A 17,915-nucleotide genomic window follows, 5' to 3' on the forward strand; every position below is an offset into this window, starting at 1 on the left:
TGGGTTAGCTGTCCTGGTTCTGTCCCCTCCCAGGACAGATAGAGAAGCTGAAAAGTCCTTGGCTTAGTGTAAGCAGTGCCCTGCAACAGTTAAAACATCAGTGTGTTATCAACATTGTTCTCATCCTAAATTCCAAACACAGCACCTTACCAGCTACTAGGAGAAAAATTAACTCTATCCTAGATGAAATTAGGACACAGTGGAGATGGTGAATGGTTACTGCATAACATACCCAGCGTGCGCATACCCAACAGGCCCCAAAAAGTGACAGATCACACAAGGTGGGGTCCCCAAAGACAAAAACAATAAATCAATGCATCTGTATGTTTAAACTGAATTCTAAACTGAATTATTTCCAGGTAAGCAAGGACTGTGCAGCCCCAGAGGGGAGAGTGGAACCCAGCAGGCACAGGGAGGGGGAGCTGGCAACGGCCAATGTCATCCTTAGTGAAGTACCACCATCTGGTCCAGAGATAAACCACAGCCCACTTGCTCTGCAGAGCAGCACCACTATTCAGCACTGCCCAGGAGGGAGCTGGTCTTGGAAATGTCTGGGTCCTTCCTCCTGCTGGGATCTGTGTCTGCACTGGGAAATGACCAGCCCTGTCACCCATGCCCTGGTTCAGGCCCCGGCCCCATATCAGCCTACAATTACTGCCACTGTCCCTCTGCACTAGGTGTTGGGTTTTTCCCTGTGATCTCCCCTGATCTCAAGCAATGAGTCTTCTTTTGGAGCAGGCTGTCACAGCCTGCCTGCACAGTCCCAGAGAATCCTGGTGAGCAGCGCTTCAAGAGCAGCCTGTGATTGCCCTTGGTCTCAGTACATATGGTGATCAGGCTGGGCACAAGGAGGGGCAAAAAGGACAAAAGACAATGAGGAGGAAAGGTAGAAAAGGAAATTTCAAAAGAGGTTAAGGAAAAAAAAATCACATCTGAACATGAGAGGTGAACCAAGAACTGACCAATGTGATCTAACTCTCAAGTTATCCCAGCTGAGGCCAGGCCAAGGTACAGACCTCCACAGGTTCCTTCCGGCTCATAATCCTCAAGGAAGAAGGAGCTGTTCAGTGGAGTCAGGACCTGGGAACACTGCTGTGGGCTGAGACAGTGCGTGCTTTTGTAATCTCTGTTCATCAGGGTTACCTAGTGAGTTAAGTCATCCTAAAAGCAAGTTCTTTTCTATGGGCACCAGGACTCAGACTGGTTTGAGGTAGCACAGAAAAGTTCTCAGAAACACTGCCAGTTATCACAGAACTACGGAATGTTTGAGGTTGGAAGGGAGCTCTGGAGATTGCCTAGGCCAACCCCATTGCTCAAGCAGGGCCAGCTTGAGCAGGTTGTCCATGCTCATGTCCATGTCCAGACATGTTCTGAATATCTCCAGGTATGTTGGCTCCACAACTTCTCTGAGGAACCTGCGCCACTCATCAACCCACTTCACAGTACAGAAGAGCTCTGTTTCCAGGAGGTTTTACCAATGTTTCCTTTGGTGCCCATTGCCTCTTGTCCTGTCAATGGGCACTTCAGAAAAGAGTCAGGCTGCTTTGTCTTAATTCCTCCCATCATGACTTCACCAAATGTGGACACACCTGGAGTATTGTGTGCAATTCTGGGCTCCCCAGTACAAGAGGGACATGGAACTGCTGGAGCTGGTCCAGAGGAGGTCTACAAAGAGGATGAGGAGCACCTGTCATACAAAGACAGGCTGAGAGAGTGGGGCCTATTTGGCCTGGAAGAGAGAAGACTGAAGGGAGACCTCATCAATGTGTATAAATATCTGAGGGAAGGGTGTCGAGAGGATGGAACCAGATGTTTTCAGATCTTTGTGTCATTTACTGGACTTACTGCACTACGTCCAGGTCTTTCATGCACAGGGAAGCCCAGAACTGGACACTGCACACTGGGTTTGGTCTCAGCAGAGGTTAGTAGAGAGGAAGGACCAACTCCCTGAATGTACTGGCAAGGTTTGTAATAATGAAGCCCAAGGTGCTGCTGGCCTTCTTTGATGTAATTCCACATGGCTGGCACCCGTCCATCTCATTGACCACCAGAAAACCCAGGTCCTTCCCTACCACGCTGATTTCTAGCTGGTTGGCCCCAAGCAATGTCTTTGTGCATAATGTTATTCCTGCAGGAGCATTTCACTTTGTTGAATTTCATGCGATTCATCTTTGCCCAGTTTTGGCTGCGAGGTCCCTCAGAATGACAGCAAAACCATCTTGTGTGTCGGCCCCTGCTCTCAGATTCATATCATCTGCCAACTTGCCCCATTGTACAAGTCATGAATAAACTTGTTAAATAACATTGGTCTAGTATTGACTCCCTGTTTGCACAGTACTGAACGACCTCCTGATGGAGTGTGTAAATCTGGCTACAACCTTCTGGAGACAAATGTTTATCAAAATTCCAGTCCATATCATCCACACAGGATCACAACATTAAAGAATGGCTGGAGTATGAATGGACAGGATAGGTCCCAATATTGCCCTCACAGTGTCCTGCTTGTGACTGACTTCCAACTAGACTACATGCCACAGGACGAGCCCGTCCGTGTGGGAACTTTCCAGTCCACCTCACTGCCTCCCCATTCTGCCTGGACTTCATCAGCTTCTCTATCAGGATCATATAGGAGACATGTGAAAAGCCTTTCTGAAGACAAGGCAGACAGCATCCCCTGCTCTCCCCTCATTTACCAAGGCAGTCTTTTCATTGGAGAAGGTTATCCAGTAGTTAAGTCTCAACAAATACTTGATGAATCCATGCTGACCACTCCTGATCACTTTGTTATCCTCCATGTGCTTGGGAATGTTTTTCAGGATTAGCTGCTCCATCACTTTCCCAGGATCTGAGGAAAGGCCATCTGGCCTCTAGTTCCCTGCCTCCGTCTTGCCTTTGTGCAAGATAGGAGTCACATTTGCCTTCCTCATTTGCCTTCCTCAGTTGTGCTCTGTGCCTCTTTCTAAGGCTGTGCTCTGGGTTTCTGGGTATTGCATGGAGTCTGGCACATGGAGAGCCATGGTGCTATGCAACTGTACACCCCATAAAGATTTGGCCAGCTCATAAGGAGGAAGGACGAAAGGGAAGTCCTAGCAGGTGTGGCCATGGGTTGACAGCAAAGAGCTAAAGGCAGGATCTATCCAGCTCCTCTAACCTTCATTGCTCTCTGCTCCATTTAGATCTGAGGTGGAGATGTGCAATGTGCCAATACACGCATGTCCTGGGAACACAGTTTCACTATTCAAGGTTTTGGGAAAATGAATGCAAGTTTGGATGAGAATTCATAGACAAGCAGCAGTAACAGGGCTGGGGACAGGGCCTGTGAGGTGACTGCTTCCTGAAGCAGCTGATGTGTCAGCCCTTGCCTCCTGGCTAACGTCTGTGCTTTTCAACTTACACCTGCCAGCATCCCTGATCAGGCAGCAGAAGGCACCTGTGTGGCAAACTGATTGTGAGATGCCCTCTGTCTGAGAGCCTGATAGGCCCCATGCAGGAAGAGGCCTTGGGTGTGAGTTTTTACATCCCTTCTGCCTGAGCACCTGGTGGGACAGCAATGGGCACACAACTTGGTCACGTCTACCTGAGAAGCTGGAAGGCCAGCAGCAGGCATGTGTCTTGGAAGATGCTGGTGAGGATTCTCTGGTGGTGGGAAATAGCAGGAGAGAGTCACAAGTGGGACAAAGTGCTGCTTGGAAGGTGAAGAGTGGGCATGGGGAGGAGGAAATGTCACTGAAAGGGTAGTGCTGTGGTGCCTGATCACCAAGAAAGAGTCTGTGGTCAGGACTGTGTTTCAAAGGACAGCCAGGGAGGGTGGGCAGATATCAGTGAAAGTAAGCAAATGCCAGGGTGAGGCAAAGTGGAAAAGTGAAGTGCATGCCTATAGCCTGCAGGGAGAATAGGTCAACAATTGGACAGTGCAGGACAGCCTGTGGTGGAGAACACTGACTGCACTGGCAAGGCTGCAAGGCCCCAGCAGCACTAAGGTCTTTGTCCCCCTGGTTATGGCAGTTGTCTCTGCTACTGAGGCTCATGAGGACACATGCTGTGCTCATGTTTCCTTGCAACCCAGTGGGGAGGCCAGCAGGTGTCATAGCGTTGTCCTTCACACAGCATCACACACCCCACATCCCACTACCGCAGGAAGAGCCCTGAGCCATGGGTGGGGGACAGGACCTCCCTGCCCAGGGACTGGGGGCCATGGCTTGGCCTTTCTGCTTCACCAAACAAACCAAGGCCTTTACTAAGCCTCAGAGTCTCCTGCCCAGTGCCTTTGCCTACCTGCAATCATGGCCTCCAATTGTCTGATGTAACAAGTCCATGGGGAGGCTTTGTCAGTAATGACCCTCACTGGGGCCATTAATGCTCCTAGACTCTTCAAAGTTTCCTTCTGACTTTTACTTCTCCTGCAGTTACATCATTCTCTTCTCACTACCTGAAGTTTATGGACTCAGCACCAAATGCACCATTGGGCTCATTACAATTTAGCCATTTTAATCTGGTCTTCCGGATTTATGCATTTAATTAGTGAGGTTTAAAGAATGCAGTTTAAAGAGAAAGTTTTCAATGACCAGATTACTAACAGCATTTTCTTTATTTAATATTATTTTCCATTAGTTTAGAGTTTTCAGAAGAACTGCTAGCTTCATTCTCTAGTTGTCATGGATTAAATGTACCTCCAATGGAGGTCTGTATAGGTGGAAAAGCAGTCCCTTGAAGTCCTAGACTGTATGGACAACCTTGCTGCTCAGCTCTCCATCCCCACAACTTCTCTCTTTAGCCACCTGGGACTTGCATCACTTTTCCTTACACCAGACTTCTCCACTGTATTCTGCAGGTTGTTGTTACAGCTCCTTTGCACCCATTCCCACCTCTGTTCCTCATTCAACTGGTTGCACACTGACACAGTTTTTGTTGTTGGTTTTGTTGTTAACATCTAACACCAACCAAGCTAACAAACAAACCCCACAGTCCTCAACAGTGAGCCAAATCCAAGTTGCCTCCAATGAGGTGCACCTTCCAAGGGTTGGCTATACAAGAAAAGATTGACATAGAATAGAAATGACAAAAAGAAGTGCAATTACACAGTTGGGCCTCACAAGGACAGAGTAGAGGGGGACAATCACCTCCCTCCACCTGCTGGCTGCTCATTTCTTGATACAGCCCAGGACACAGTTGGACTTCTGGCCCACAAGCACACACTGCCAACTCACATCAAGCTTTTCATCTAACAGAACCCCCAAGTCCTTCTCTGCAGGGCTACTCTCAATGAGTTCTTCTCCCAGCCTGTACTCATGCCCAGGATTGCCTCGGCCCAGGTGCAGCACCTTGCACTTAGATGTGTTGAATCTCATTAGGTTCACATGGGCCCACTTCTCAAGTGTGTCCAAGTCCCTTTGGATGTCATCCCTTCCTTCTGTCATATCAACAGCACCACTCAGTTTGGTGTCATCTGCAAATTTGCTGAGGGTGCACTCGGTCCTACTGTCTATGTCATAGATAAAGATACTGAACAGTACTGGTCCCAGGACAGACCCCTGAGGGACACCACTCATCACCAGCCTGCACTCGGACATAGAGCCATTGACCACCATTCTCTGGGTGTGAGTTTAAGCCAATTCCTTATCCACTGAATGGTGTACCCATCAAATCCATACCTCTCCGATTTGGAGAGCAGGATGTCATGTGCGATCACGTCAAAGGCCTTGCAGAAGTCCAGGAAGATGACATCGATTGATCTTCCTTTTTCAACTGATGCAATCACTCCATAGTAGAAAGCCACCAGATTGGTCAGGCACGATTTACCCTTGATGAAAATGTGCTGGCTCTCTCGGATCACCTCTTTGTCTTGCATGTATCTTGACATTGCTTCAAGGAGGATCTTTTCCATGGCATGTCACTCTCTCCTGCATGTTAGAGGAAACCAGAGTGAAAATGTTTCATGAAATGCTTCAGATGGCTAAAGTTGTTCCAATCATAACTGTATTATTTGCCTTTCCTGGTGGTGGGTATGTTCACATCTTTCTGTGTGCATAGAAATATATATTTGTATAGCTACAGCTGTAACTGCAGATATATATGCAAGTAAATGGAAAAGTATATACACAGTTACTGCATACATATAGATAACTGGGAGACTCACAGGCAAGTGGATGGGATTCTAGAATTTTATATCGCCCAAACTATCAGGAAACCAACCCAGAAGTGCTGGGAGCTGGGGAGAGGGGACACATGGAGGAAAGTCCCAGTGACACGGCTGGGAGGTGGGTTGTGATGCCATTCTTACTTGCAGTGACCTGACTGCCTGGTGGCAGGCAGGCAGACACGGCGATGTCATCGAGTGCATCACAAACCCCACGGGACACGGGGGCACCTCTAGCAGGGGACAGCTCTGTCCACCATGGCTGGACTGCTGCTGCTGAGGTCACCTCCTCACAACACTGTGATGGGCCAGGAGCAGGCAGGCCTCAGGAGGCCATCAAGAGCAGCAGCTGTGGAAGCTGCAGGCAGATGCCTGGGCCCAGGGGAGGGCTGCCCTGCAGTGATGCCAGCTGGACATGGGGTGGGAGCCTGTGGGAAAAGGCACAAGAAAGTGCTGGGTGTGACAAAGCACAGCACGAGAAAGGAGCAGAGTACAGGCAGGGCTGTGAGGGACAGCAGCATCTCACAAGCCCTTGGTGGACAGAGATTTGAGCAATGGGCAAACAGCACAGAGAGATGGAGGGGAGCAATGGGGACCAGAGGTCTAGTCCTTGCAGGTCTCCAGATACCCTGTACCTGATCACATCTCTCTGTCCTGCCTTCTTCCAGTTGCAGTTGGTCTGGGTGTGCTCAGCCGTACACGCTTGTGTGTGCACATCCATGTGTGCTTACAAGATTGTGTCTTTGTGTACACATGGCTGGATATTCTTGCAGACACCAAGTCTAGGTGAGCTTTGCCTTTCCTAAAAACATATGTCCACCACAAAGGTAAGATATCTAAGTTTCTTTTTTGGAGCCTGTCCTTGCTGTCACCCCCTGGCAGATCCTTCATGGCCCCTCTCAGTGCCCTATCCCTGCAGCATCCCAGCCCCACTGCCCCACACATGGTCCCATAGCCGTGCTGCCAAGGCAACGCACATGGCAGTGCACATTCAGGGTTGGGTCAAGCTCCTGCTATTACAATCCCAATGGCACACTTGGGGTCCCCTCCTGCCATGGCCATCCTGCGTTTGCATCCCCATCCAGCCCCCAGCTGTGGGAGTGTGGCCATGGGGGTCGACAAGCCCCATGGTTAGTGATAACATCGGACTCTTAATGATGAGACCATCAGGAATGTAAAGAGTTTAGAGGGAACAAAGAAGGGTGATTCAGGAGACCCCTTGTTGTCTGGGGTTGCTTGTTCTCCAGCCGTTAAGACATGGAAGTTGCTGGGTGTTTGCTGTTGCAGGGCAAAGTTGTTGACCAATGAATAGTCAGTGGAAAAGTACTGCTGGGGGGCGAATGGTATAAGAAGGGAGCCTGTCCTCGATAAGGGATAATGAAGTTATGTCCTCAATATGATAGATGAAGTTAGGCCCTCAGTAAGAAAGAGCTGAAGTTATGTCATCAATAAAGATGTAGCAGTTACAGATCCTAAAAGAATCCTGGTGTCCATGTGGTCATTACGCCACACCCGGTCCCTGCCCTGACCCATCCACATCCCACGGGAGCCTCTGCAGACAGCCCTGCTCCAAGTCTCTAGGGCCCTGGGCCGGGACAGAGGCCAGCAGGGCTGGCTGTTCCCCTGACACAGGCCCTGAGCCTGGCACAAGGATGGAGATGGCCTGGCAGCCAAACGCACCCCTAAACCTGGGGTCAGCGGCCAGTGCTGGACATGGCTGACAAGAGAGGCTGCAGGTGACGAAAGCCCTGGGCTGTTATAAGTTGCCCCCTTAATTTTTCAGAGAGCATTGTATTAACCATAGAAAGGAATTTATTGAGTAAGCCAACAGCAAGCAAAACAGCGCTTGGCGGCGGGGGAGTCTCGGCTCCAACAACAGCGTGAACCTCACCCCCGCCAGGGTCCCTTTTTATATCTTGGTAATTCCAGGATTACGCAGCACATCCTGGTATATTCTGCGACTGCGCGCACTGTTGTTGGGGGGTCGTCTCTGTCCCTCTGGTGGTCGTGAAGATGAAGGCCGTAGTCTTCCTCGGCGTTGTGGTTCAACCTCTTTTTTTTATTTGGTCATATTGGCCCAGTGTGAGACAGGAATGCAGGATGTTGATATACTAGTTAGCAACTGATCTGGAGATGGTTACATGTGCTTTGCAGCAGTGTCTTTGAACAAAAGAGGCAACTGAGATGCAGAAGGAGAGAAGGGGAGGGGGGGTTCTTTTTTGTTACATTAAGCAAAAGAATTTTCATAGTATCTAGCCAAGCATTATACAGCTCCTTACATCAGCAGGGAGCTTTCGCAACTCCCGCTCCTCAAACAGAACTCCTTGTTTTTATAATACAAAAGACAATAAACAAACATTTATTGTGTATTAAACTGTGACTACATTCCAGACACAATACTCCACCGTTCCTGCCAGGCAGAGAAGGACCTGAGAAGGACCTGGAAGGACCTGGGAGTGATGGTGGACAGTCAGCTGAATATGAATCAGCAGTGTGCTCAGGTGGCCAAGAAGGCCAATGGCATCCTGGCTTGTATCAGAAACACTGTGACCAGCAGGGCTAGGGAGGTGATCGTCCCCCTGTACTCGGCTCTGGTGAGGCCGCACCTCAAGTACTGTGTTCAGTTTTGGGCCCCTCGCTACAAGAAGGACATCGAGGTGCTTGAGCGGGTCCAGAGAAAGGCAACGAAGCTGGTGAGGGGCCTGGAGAACAAGTCCTACGAGGAGCGGCTGAAGGAGCTGGGCTTGTTCAGCCTGGAGAAGAGGAGGCTCAGGGGTGACCTTATTGCTCTCTACAGGTACCTTAAAGGAGGCTGTAGTGAGGTGGGGGTTGGCCTGTTCTCCCACGTGCCTGGTGACAGGATGAGGGGGAATGGGCTTAAGGGCTTAAAATTATGCTGTGGGGAGAAGAAGCGTCCCCCCTCATCCCTTAGAAAACTGTTGAATGTGCATAAATCACCATAAATCACCTCCAGCTTGGCCAATTCCATCAGATATGGGCTGCCTCTCTCCCTGGTGGTCCATTTGCCTGGGTGACACACAACATCTTCCTTGAAGGGATACCTTTCCTTTACACCTGACAGGAGTTATCTCAAGAGAGGGAGGATTTGTGCCCCCTTTGCAATTGCTTTGTCAATGCCCCCTTCCCTGGAGAGGGATCCCAGCTGCTTGGCTTCCCTGCCCTCTAAGTCCAGGCTACCAGCCCTGTTATCCCAGTATCGGAGCAGCCAGGTGACAATGTGCTGGCCTAGATGATGGCTGAAATCTAATCACACATCTCACAGCTCCCCAAGGAATGGTGCTCAGGAGCTTACTGCTCCTTTTATGTTATCTCTGTCTTCATCCACCTTTTCCTGTGATGGCTCTACTTGGGAGGAGCCTGCCTCGTCTTCCTCTTCCTCCTTCCCTGTATGAGTAGGAGCTTCTTTCCTAGCTAAACAAGCTGATTTTGTCTCTCCTGTTTCTTCTCATGTATATGTATGACTGATAGAGACACAGGTTGGTTCCTTGGCCCAGTCACAGGGATTGGAGTTGTGTAGATTGCAACTCAGTAAGCATAGGCCAAGCCCCAACACATTGCAGTGATTTCTCCCTCTTTGGAATCGCCAGGGTGATGACACTCCTTTTTCAAGCATTCTGTCTTTTTATTTATTTATTTTTTATTTATTTATTTATTTTATTTTTATGATTCTGCACTTCTTCAGGGGTGAAGTTAGAAAGCATTGGAGGTGCCCACAGTTCTAGGTGCCTGCCCATATCCTCCACACACCCTGCCCCTCATAATTATCCCGCCTCAGGGCAGATCATTGTGTGGCATTCTGAAATAGTTTACTCTAACCTTAAACAAAACCTGAAACACATTCAGGACACATAACCATACGTACAGGCTGGTTGGAACATCCCAAGGATTCCAAGTTTTGAAGAGCTATTGTAACTAGCTGTGGGGAGAAGAAGTGTCCCCCCTCATCCCTTCCATAGATTGGCTCCCCAAGGAGAAAAATAAAGACTGTTAATTATAAATAGTTTCTGAGAGAACGTTCCTCAAGCATGGAGGTGACAGTAATGCTGAGTACAACTCCCAGATTTGTCTCATGACCAGTAATTTTATCACAACATAAGGCAGTGTTAGGCAGTAAACTAATAACCATAAACCAGCCCCCACAAAGGATAAACAGCACAACAGGGAACACACACAATATGTAATGTGCTATCCAACACAGTTCTGTGACCAAACAGGACTACTACACCAACAAAAAATGAACATTGTGGTCAGCAACTATGAAGCTGATATATTGCTTCTAACAACTTTATTTTAACATGATCCGGTCATATCTGTCATTATCTGAACTGTTTATGGCCCCACGCAGGATTCATTTGGGAAGGAGGGCATCCCACAGGAGGGACCCAGAGAGGGCAGAGATTGACCATCAAGGAGCAGTGGAAACAATGTCACGGACTGACAGCAATTCCCAATTCTCCTGTTCCACCCAGGAGAAGGAGTTACAGAGGCTTGATGAGGGGAATGGTGTTTTTAGTTTGCTTGTATTTCCTCAAGGTTGTAGTCCGCCACTGAGAGTCAATACATTATATTAATAATGTATTCAGGTTCCCCTGAAGGAGATCAGTACAAGGGGAAGGCTTGATTTCCAACACAGGCATTTCTGGCACATTCCTGAGAGGCCTGTGGAGCTGCAGGACACACCAGTCTCTGGGACACCGGACACCCTTCCTCCCAGAGCCAGATCCTGAAGAGGCACCAGCTCCCAGGGAAACCTGGCCCTGGACTGTCCCCATCACAAGGAGGCTGAGCCATGCCCAGAGGAGCCCTGGGGCTTAGGGCACCCCTAGCATCAGGACCCAGGAATCCTGGCTACCACATACTCCCCTGAGCCCAGAGGGACACTCAGGCAAGGCTCTTGCAGCAGCCACCAGCCATTTCCAGCCCCCTGCAAAGCTTTGGACAGCTGAGAGCCCTCGTGACACATCTTGGAAAGGGACTCCTGACACTCTTACCTTTGGGGGAGAGATTCAGGAGCACTGGGAACAGGGAAGTCATGTCAGAGGTGATGGTCATGCTCCAGCAGCCCTCCATCTCACTTGCTGCTGGCCCTCAGCTCAGGACAAGGGATGCCCGCCCTGGCTCCTCAACCACAGCTCCTCTGCAAGGTGCCCCTGCTCCTCCGCCCGTCAGCGAGGGTCGCCCAGTGCAAGCTTGCTGCCTGCTGACCCCACTCCTGGCCACAGAAGGACAGCGCTGGGGAGCACCCAAGCAGTGGCCAGCAGGGACCAGGCCTTGCAGGGAAGTGCCAGCACTGCCGCTGCTCCAGTGATGATATCCCAGCGATGCAGGGGTTCCCCTTGTGACATCAGCCCATGTCATTTGAAGACCTGTGAGGTCAGTAGCAAGGAGACATATTTTCCGGCATTTCTTGACAAATCCACCAGGAACATCTCCAAATGGTGACAAAGCCCACGGAATAAAGGAAGTGGAGCACTGGAGTAGTCCCTGCTGTGTTCTTGTACTAAGATACCTCTGCTTTTGGGAGCTCTCCCAGGAAGGTAGGGTTTGAGTCTTGTCCTGGGGATGGGCTTTTTTCAAACGATGGGAGTGAAGGCGCCTGGGATGCATTATATGTGTTAGGATGCATTAGGATGTGTTATATGGAGGGAATTGCAGCACATTCCCGAGCCTTCCTCCCCTCATGTCCCACAAGGCTCTGTGCTCTGAGAAGGCCTCAGCACCCTCTCCCAGGACATCCCCGCTGCCATGCCACAGGCAGAGGTGGCACACGAGGGAATGGCAAACTTACCTTCAGCACCTCATGGTAAGGGAGAGGGGTAGTGCAGCACTGCAGATGAAGGGGAGAGTAGGGAGAACAGCTTGGGACAGATGCAGTGCACTCCTTAATGCTGACACAGCTTCCTTTCAGAGGGGATCCAGCTCCTCCTTCCTGTGCCCCAGGCTGAGGGCATTGGGGCACATCTGGGCTGCAGCACCTCAGCTGTGGCACAAGGGCCAAACTCAGACTTGTCCCAGATCTTTTGCTCAAGAGCCTGGGCATGCAAAGTCTTTCGATCACAGCAGATATTCTGCCATGGATGGCAGATGGGCACAAAAGCGTGAATTAAGGGGCCCCAAGGAGGGCAAGCCCTGGTGTTCCTGAGGCCAGAAGGAAACAGGCCTGGGCTGTGCTGCCCTGACAGCAGAGGGCCTTTGTGGTGTTGGTGCAGCCCTGAGGGCCAGTGCTGGAGCTGTGACCGATCTCCAGGCACGAGAATGGGCTGCTGACAATGTCCTTGGCTATGGGACTCCTGTGATCCAGGGACACAGAAAAAATCACTGTCTGGATAGTACCATCAGAGTGATTAACGGGTGGGGATGAGAAGCAGCAGCAGTGTTTGCGAGCTGAACGACACAAGTGGAAACTCTGGTGTGATGTGCCTCGTATCCATACACTGCCTGCCTCTACCCGATAGAAGTGGGACAGACCTTGGCTCTCTGGGAAGCGGTCACTTGCTCATAAGCACCAGATCTACCAGAGATGCCCTCAGGCGTGCCCGTTAAGTACCAGCTGTGAATGGCCAGAGCTGTCCTGTGAGTCCTGTGCTGCCCATGTCAGCTGCGTGCTCCAGTGGTGCTGGGCAGCGTTGGCACCTCAGGTAGCACTGCAGGCCTGCAATTGGCTATTAAATAGAGCAGCTGCCCTGAATTTAGTTAGGCAATGTAGGGATGTCCATGAGACAAGTGCCGTTACAGTCCCTGGAGATGGAGGGAAAACCAGATGGAGAAGAGGGAGAGAGAGACTCAGCTCTCCCTGTGGCACAGTTCTCCATTGGGTCAGGTGGATGCCTCTACAGGCTGCCCTGAGCCTACTGAGGAGGGACAGGTTTAGTTGTCTTAAATGGGTGCATTTGCTGTCATTTCAGCTGGCCAAAGGCATTCCTTACCAGCCTCCAAGGGGATGCCCCCAGGTGCTGCCCTGTCCCTCATGGTACCTCCATGAGAGCTTGCAGATGCCTGCACGTACCTCTGCCCCCTGACATGTCACCAGGTGTTTGCAGCCCCCTGATTTCCTCCATCTCCATTAATGATCCTGGAGCTGAGATAAGGAGCTCACCTGCAGCTGCCCACATGGTGCACATCAAAGTGAGTGCAGAGGAATCCCAGGTCCTATGGGTTTGTGCCAGGCATGGGAGGGATCTGAGTCCCATTCCAGCCCCAGGACAAAAACACAGCATGAGATGATGGGTTAACTGGCTGTGCTGAATCCCTTCCTTAAGCAGGGGGTTAGAGGAGTTACTTTTATGACCATGCCTGAGTGTCCCTTCATCAACTGGGATGAGAAGACTGCTACAGATAATTGTTTTTGTGCTAAGAGAAATGAGCCTGCTGTCAAGAAGTGTGTCTGCCCAGGGGAGGGAGGGAAGCCCAGGGATCCCTTCAGGCTGTTTGCCAGCAGGTTCCCCTGCAGCCCCAGGGCCATGTGCAGGGCGCCTGGTGGGGGGCAGAGCAAGGGAGGCCTTGGGCTGGGCCTCTGCTGCTGAGCTGGGCCGGGCTCCTGGGCCCAAGGGGAGCTCCTGGCAAGCGGGCAGCGCTGCAGAGAGACAGCTCTGCCCAGGAGCAGCTCCTCTGCACAGCGCAGCAGGGCTGGGGGCACTGCCTGCAGAGACACAGTGCTTAAAGGCAGGCAGCAGTGGCAGCATGCCCAGAGCTCCCTGCGGGAGAAGACTTCCCAGCCCTGCACCTGGTAAGTCTCTGGCTGGAGGCAGGAGAAGCCGGGGGTGCAGGCAGGGGTGTCCAGGGCTGTGGTGCAGAGCAGGGTCCCTGCTGTGCCCCAGGGGCTGTGTGCCGGGGCAGGGCCTCTGCCGCCTGCCAGGCTCAGCACTCACCCTGCCCGGGGAGCTGCCCAGGGCACTGCGGGGAGAAGCTGCGGGTGGAAGGAGCCCCCCTGGCAGGGCAGGGTCCTGCTGCTGGTGGGAGGCTGCTGCCTGGGGCAGCCTGCTCACAGATCCACAGCACAACTGGGTGTATAAAAGGGGACTTAGCAAGAGCTGGTTTAAGGAAAGGGATTTCAGCATCAGTCTCAGCTTTCCTGAGACTCCTGACCTTTCAGTTTTGTCTTATCTGGCTCAGTGGAAATAGAAATAAATACTGTTATTTCCAAGATGAGTCTGACACACTTAATCCATCCCATGGAAGGTTACAAGCAACCCTAGCAAGTTGTTTTCCTGCCCTTCAGCCCCTAGAAAGCTGCACCACCACCCGTGCAGTGTCAGCAGGTTCTGTGGGAAGTAGTCTCTAGGACATGCCCTCAGCGAGCTGCCCCTGGGCAGAGCCCTGCTGCCAGGAGGTGTCTGCAGGGCAGAGCTGAGCACCCAGCGGGTGGGATGGGGGCTGTGAGGTGCAGGCAGGAGGCATTGGGACAGAGACCCAGCTGCAGGCAGGGACAGCTGCAGGCAGCACATCCCTGGGCTGGAAATGGCAGGACAGTGCGAACATAGTCTGGTACCTCCTTTTCAGACCTCAAGCCCACAGGAATCAGGATGTCTCATAACCTCATGAGTGGAACCTCCGGCAGAGTTGGCTCCCCTGAGATCCTTTCAGTCCCTCCCTGGCCTTGCCTCCCCTGGCAGAAGCCCTGGGCTGTTTCTCTTTGTTCCTTCGTCTGCTGTTGCTGTTCTTGTTTTATGGCTTGCTGCAGGTCTGGCTTTCAGCTGCAGCTCTAGCACTGACTTCAACCACACAGATGTGTCCATAGGAGGAAGGTGCCCAAAGTTCCCCTTAAAACCTGTGGGGCTCAGGGCAATGCAGTTTACGGGGCAGGAAAAATCTGAATCGTCTTACAGGCAGTTCCTGAGGCCACAGTAATTGGGCCAGTGGACTGAGCCCTCAAGGACTCTGGCTGAGACGAGGGTAGATGGACAGACTGGCCAACCTCACTGCATGAAGGAGAGTGCCTATGTCTCAAGGGACTCAGAAGATCTCAGTTGGAATACCTGAAAAGTGCCGGGGTTTTCTTCCCTTAAGAAATGCTCCTGAGTATGACACAGCTAGCTGCAAGAAAGTAAACCACAAATTTTGGCAGTCAAGAGCATTCACAGTGGTAATGCTGTGAAGTCCACATACATCAGAGATAGATTAAGCAGAGATCACTCGTATTTCTTATTTACCTAGACATGAAGGGAAAGCCTGACTCCTTCAGAGCCCACAGCAGAGCCCCCTGCTCCCAGTGGCACCCTTTACCACGATCACCAACCGGAGCTCAAGCAAGGGAGCAGAAAAAATGTCTCAGAAAGAGGAAAATCACTGTGGGGGACTTCAGAGAGAAGTGGAGCAGGTTTTTATCAAAGATGTCTTTCCTAATTATCATTGTCTTTTATTTTCCTGGGATTGTTCCCCTTTGTCCAGGAGGATCAGATGTCCAACAGCACCTCCATCACTGAGTTCCTCCTTCTGGCATTTGCAGACACACAGGAGCTTCAGATTCTGTACTTCGTGCTCTTCCTGGGCATCTACCTGGCTGCCCTCCTGGGCAACGGCCTCATCCTCACCGCCGTAGCCTGCGACCACCGCCTCCACACCCCCATGTACTTCTTCCTCCTCAACCTCGCCCTCCTCGACCTGGGCTGCATCTCCACCACTGTCCCCAAGGCCATGGCCAATTCCCTCTGGGACACCAGGGCTATCTCCTATCAAGGATGTGCTGCACAGGTCTTTTTGTTCCTCTTCTTGTTTTCAGCAGAGTATTCTCTTCTCACTGTCATGTCCTATGACCGCTACGTTGCCATCTGCAAGCCCCTGCACTACGGGAGCCTCCTGGGCAGCAGAGCTTGTGCCCAGATGGCAGCAGCTGCCTGGGGCAGTGGGGTTCTCTATGCTCTGCTGCACACTGCCAATACATTTTCCCTGCCCCTCTGTGGAGGAAATGCTGTGGACCAGTTCTTCTGTGAAGTCCCCCAGATCCTCAAGCTCTCCTGCTCACACTCCTACCTCAGGAATGCTTGGGTACTTATGATTGGTGCCTGTTTAGCATCCATGTGTTTTGTTTTCATTATTTTTTCTTATGTGCAGATCTTCAGGGCCGTGCTGAGGATGCCCTCTGAGCAGGGCCAGCACAAAGCCTTCTTCACGTGCCTCCCTCACCTGTTTGTGGTCTCCCTGTTTGTCATCACTGGACTTTTTGCCTACATGAAGCCCTCCTCAATCTCCTTCCCAGCCCAGGACCTGATGGTGTCATTTCTGTACTCAGTGATGCCTCCAGCAGTGAACCCCCTCATCTACAGCATGAGGAACCAGGAGCTCAAGTGTGCCATTAGGAAAATGATTTCAGGGATGTTTCTGAAAAGTGATAAATTACCACTTTTTCTCCACAAATGACTTCCTGGGTACTTGTTTCATGATCATTATTGTTACATTTATCTTTGTTGTCATTCCCGTTCATTAGTTTATTACATTTATTTATTTTTAATATGTATATCTACTGTACACTGAGGAATGAAACTGCTTTTTCAGTACTCTCTCTTAACATCTGCTTAATAAAACAGGATCTCCCCAGCGGACTGCCTGAAATCCTGCTTCTTCTTTCAAAGCTGATGCCAGATGCCAGTAACACGGCTGAGCAGTGTGGTGGTTTCACACACATCACACTCATCACACTTTCACCCCCTCCTCAAAGGAGCAGCCGGAGAAAACAGAGTGGAAAGGGCTCCTTTTTTTTTTTTTTTTTTTTTTTTTGAAGATACAGGTAGAAGGGTTACCATTTGCAGTCGGGCAAAACAGATTCAGTGTAGGGAGATTAAGATCACTTACTGAGATTTAACTAACTGACTGGAGCAGTGAGGAACTAAAAACAAAAAGTTTCTCACTCTTATCTCTCCCAGCTGCTGTTGTGTAGCAGCTTATTTTTTACCCTTTCTTAAATATGTTTTCACAGAAATGCAAACACCATTGCTTATTGGCTTGAATCTGGCTTGCGGCGGGCCCCTAGTCTAACATGGGGCTGCTTCTGGGTTCTTCTCACAGAAGCCACCTCTATGGCACCCTGCTACCAAAACCTTGCCAAGTTAACTCACTACAGGAGGGATACAAATTTAATCAGAAGGTTGGAGCACCTCTTGTATGAAGAGAGTTTGAGAGAGGTGGGGATGTTCAGCCTGGAGAAGAGAAGTCTCTGGGGTGACCTCATTGCAGCTTTTCTTTTTTTTTTTTCTTTTTTTTTTTTTTCCTTTTTTTTATAAAAAAAAAAGACCCTTAAAGGGACCTTAAAGAGGTCTTTTTAAAAGTACTTTTTTAAAAATACTTTTCAGTACTTAAAAGGGTGAAGAGGGACTCCTTATTTGGCTATCTGATGATAGGAAAAGGGGGAATAGTCTTAAAATAAAAGAATATAGATTGTTATTATACTTTGTAGGAAATTAACCTGGTTGCCCTCCTGGGCAACGGCCTCATCCTCACAGCTGTAGCCTGCAACCACCACCTCCACACCCCCATGATACCAGGGCCATTTCCTATGATGGGTGTGCTGCACAGGTCTTTTTCTTTTTCTTTTTAATGTCAGCAGAGTTTTTTCTTCTCACTGTCATGTCCTATGACCGCTATGTTGCCATCTGCAAGCCCCTGCACTACGGGAGCCTCCTGGGGAGCAGAGCTTGTGCCCAGATGGCAGCAGCTGCCTGGGGCAGTGGGGTTCTCTATGCTCTGCTGCACACTGCCAATACATTTTCCCTGCCCCTCTGTGGAGGAAATGCTGTGGACCAGTTCTTCTGTGAAGTCCCGCAGA

General features: G+C 50.5%; 1 protein-coding gene across 1 annotated transcript; it reads left to right on the forward strand.

Annotated features, from left to right (window-relative positions):
* Positions 1 to 14,821: 14,821 nt before the first annotated feature.
* Positions 14,822 to 16,691, forward strand: LOC137847152 (olfactory receptor 14A16-like). Its single transcript, XM_068665446.1, has one exon. It carries the CDS (start codon positions 15,554 to 15,556, stop codon positions 16,511 to 16,513), a length of 960 nt encoding a protein of 319 aa, XP_068521547.1. The 5' UTR covers positions 14,822 to 15,553; the 3' UTR covers positions 16,514 to 16,691.
* Positions 16,692 to 17,915: the final 1,224 nt, after the last annotated feature.

Source organism: Anas acuta, chromosome W (genome assembly GCF_963932015.1).
Source record: "Anas acuta chromosome W, bAnaAcu1.1, whole genome shotgun sequence".
In the NCBI taxonomy this organism is placed as follows: Eukaryota; Metazoa; Chordata; class Aves; order Anseriformes; family Anatidae; genus Anas; species Anas acuta.

Excerpts from the sequence above, each read along its gene's own strand:
- LOC137847152 (XM_068665446.1), top strand. The coding sequence starts at position 15,554 with ATGTCCAACAGCACCTCCATCACTGAGTTCCTCCTTCTGGCATTTGCA.